Source organism: Cynara cardunculus (genome assembly GCF_001531365.2).
Source record: "Cynara cardunculus var. scolymus isolate 2C chromosome LG 16, CcrdV1, whole genome shotgun sequence".
NCBI classification, from domain to species: domain Eukaryota; kingdom Viridiplantae; phylum Streptophyta; class Magnoliopsida; order Asterales; family Asteraceae; genus Cynara; species Cynara cardunculus.
Genome location: NC_037543.1, coordinates 4,133,838 through 4,136,969, shown reverse-complemented (window position 1 = coordinate 4,136,969; position 3,132 = coordinate 4,133,838). Strand labels below are relative to the sequence as shown.

General features: G+C 34.1%; 1 protein-coding gene across 1 annotated transcript in view; it reads right to left on the bottom strand.

Moving 5' to 3' along the window:
- Positions 1-968: 968 nt before the first annotated feature.
- LOC112499625 overlaps positions 969-3,132 on the bottom strand; it is an 8,076-nt gene continuing 5,912 nt past the window's right edge. The window contains exon 2 of the mRNA XM_025102934.1: positions 969-1,573. Within this exon, the coding sequence (XP_024958702.1) occupies positions 1,311-1,573 (263 nt within the window). The 3' untranslated portion in view covers positions 969-1,310. The remainder of the gene's footprint in view (positions 1,574-3,132) is intronic.

Sequence of the window (3,132 nt, the reverse complement as noted above, 5' to 3'; positions counted from 1 at the left end):
GTATTTGTATACGCAACATCACATAGATAATATTTATTTGAAAACAATAAATAAAATAGCTATTAATATGAATATAGTAAATATATTACCTCTAAAATCATTAGTACACCTGAAGAAGGAAATAAAAATCCAATAACATCATCTGTTAAAGTTTCAGACAGAACTCTAGAATCATGTGTAATTCTTTCCCATCTGACAACAACAAATGTAAAAACCATGTTGAAGTTAAAAATTGCCAAAACATTTTGATAACATTCACCTTTTCCTCGTCCTCTATATAAATGTTGTTCTTGAATAGGGACAATGTATTAAAGTTCCATCAAGAACACCAATTGCTCCATACATTAAAGCTAGTAGTCAAAATAAATTTAATAAAGAAAGTTATACAACTATTATTGAATTATTATTTACCTTAAATATTCATCGTAACCTTCTATTATTCCCATAGATGTCTGGATTATGATTGAATGATGTAGAAACTATGATCTCTTTAGCAAACTCGATCATTTTATTCAACACTTAATGAATTTTTTTATGAATTTTTTGTGTTGAGTGTTGGAACCTATTTTTCAACACTCTATTACGTTGATTGTGACCTATAATCATCAAAAAGATAACCATTTTTTCTTCGATCAATATATGTTTGCTATCGGTTAACCAATCTTTTGCTTTAAAGTGATCACATAGTCGAACAAAAGCTTCACGGGACATTCACAACAACTCAATACATTGCCTATCATTACCTTCAAGTAGCTCATCCAAAATTGACGTGCAGTCATTGCAGACGTATTATCTTTTTTTCTTTTCAAGCACCTTTATCGCAAGTAGAACATATACTAGAATATGACGACGAGAAGTATGGTCTTTTTTATTATTATTCATGATGCATTGATTATTATCCATGATAAACTTGTTAAAAACATAAATAAGATTATAAATAACAACATGTTTAATATCAAATGCATTACCAAATAACAATTTGTTCAACTTCCAAAAACTTGTTTAAATACAAAAGCTATGTAACCAAATAGTCAAATATCAAACACATAAACAAATAACATGTTCAAATACAAAACATGTAACCAGGTAACTTGTTCAAATTCCAAAAACTACTCCATAAGTCCCAATCTTTTTGTTGTCCTTGAAATCCATGATATTAATATATCAGCGTCTGAAGGGATCACCAACCATGTCTCTCTTAATAATGTTGACTCGCCAAAAATGTCAATGGCTGCATTATAAAGAGGACTCCTTATATCAAGGCCAAGAGCGTTCAACCGTTCAAAACAAGCATTTAGGTTTGAGGTTTGTCATGCAACAAGTGTCTGAAGTGCACCCCTCATTTCAGAAGCCAATTCATCCATGTTGACCTTGGTTTTACTCTTCTTATTCGGTCTATACGAAGTTGCACTCGATTTATCGACAATTGGTCCTTCCTCCTCATCTCCATCCTCCTCATTTTGGGTAGTGTGGATATGAGATGTAAATGATGATGATGAAACCCTAGTCCTCTCACGGGTTGAACGAGGGGCATAAGCACAAGATCCAGTAGCAAAAGTCTTCTCGAACAAAGCTATACACAATTCAAGAAATGTCAGTGGTGATGTTTTTAAAGTTTTGGCTTTTGGATGTCCCTGCAAAAGATAGGACACCACAATTTAAAGAAAAAAATAGTAGATGGCAATCATAACAACAGTTGTGCCTTCTTCTTTCCTTAAAGTAGCTTCAATGAAGAAGTCACCATTGCATTATAAAGCATTATTACAAGAAAAAGTTAACTTCAATAACAAAATATAAGCAATAAATACCAAACCAAGCAACAACTTTCAGGTTCTTTCAGAAATCACTTTCCTATATGTAATGGATTACAGTAACTACTGTTCAGAAGTGAAAACTTCTCAAGCCAAAAACTTTGTGCCATTGCACTTCTGTTGCCACACCATACTAAATGGTGAGTCACCACCTTCAAAATGTGCAGCACCTTTGCACCATGGTGCATGACATACCAGCTATAAGACATGAGGCAAGACAACAAAAATGTAAATGGTTTGCTACACTCTGAACTCTCAGATCAAGTCAAATACATAATACTCTGTGACCATTGAAATGTATTTACTTATAGAAAATGCAACAAACACATTGCTAGTTTGCTACACTTCCATAAAGTAATAGTTTAAGGTGTTGCTCAAACAGCCACATGCCCGTAGATTCTGCAGTGAAATTGGACAAACTTCATTCATGTTAATTCTTTTCAGTATATATCTGATTTGCTAACCAGATGATCAACAGTACTTGAATGACAAAATCATAGAGCAAGACTTCATATCAATGATAGACAAGTGAAGTGAAATGACATTTCCATCCCTATGCAGACCAGACCTATCTCAAATCTCAAAACCCACAAATTTCCTTCAAATCAGAGCCACAAAACCCAAGACAAAATCTAAATAGAGAGAGAATGGAAGAGAGAGAGTGAGAGAGATGCAAGAAATCCAGAGATGGAAATGCAAAATAAGGCAGGAAACCAACAAGAAAAGCAGGAGAAACAAAGAGTGAAAGAAATAACTAAGCCACAAAAGTAAAAGCTTTCTAGTGTATATGTGATTTGTGAGGATGGAAGAAGAATAATATTTGCCTTTGTTTGAGAGATCCAGAAGAGATCAAGAGCACCAGGAGAGATCGAGGCTTGAAATCGAGCGATCAGAGCGAGGTCTAGAGGCGGAGGTGTTTACGTTTAAGATTTAAGAGGCAATGAGGGCCAGGTTTGTCACTTAAAAATTCAAAAGATGGGTACACCATTTAAGCTCTTATTTTGAAAAAAAAAAAACGGTCTGAAAATGCAAATGTCTGACTGATTCAGACTTAAGAGGTGTTTAAGAGGAGATTTTCAAAAAACAAACAGGGCCTTAGTAAAAAATGACCCTAAGGTGGCGTTTGTTTTTTAAGAGATGCTGAAGTCTGAAGTCTGAATTCACTTCTGAATTTTAAGAGGTGGTGCTGAAGTCTGAAATCTGAATTCACTTCTGAATTTTAAGAGGTGGTGCTGAAGTCTGAAATCTGAATCAGTCAGACTGTTTGTTTTTACGTCTGAAATCTGAATCAGTCAGACTGTTTGTTTTTACGTCTGAAATC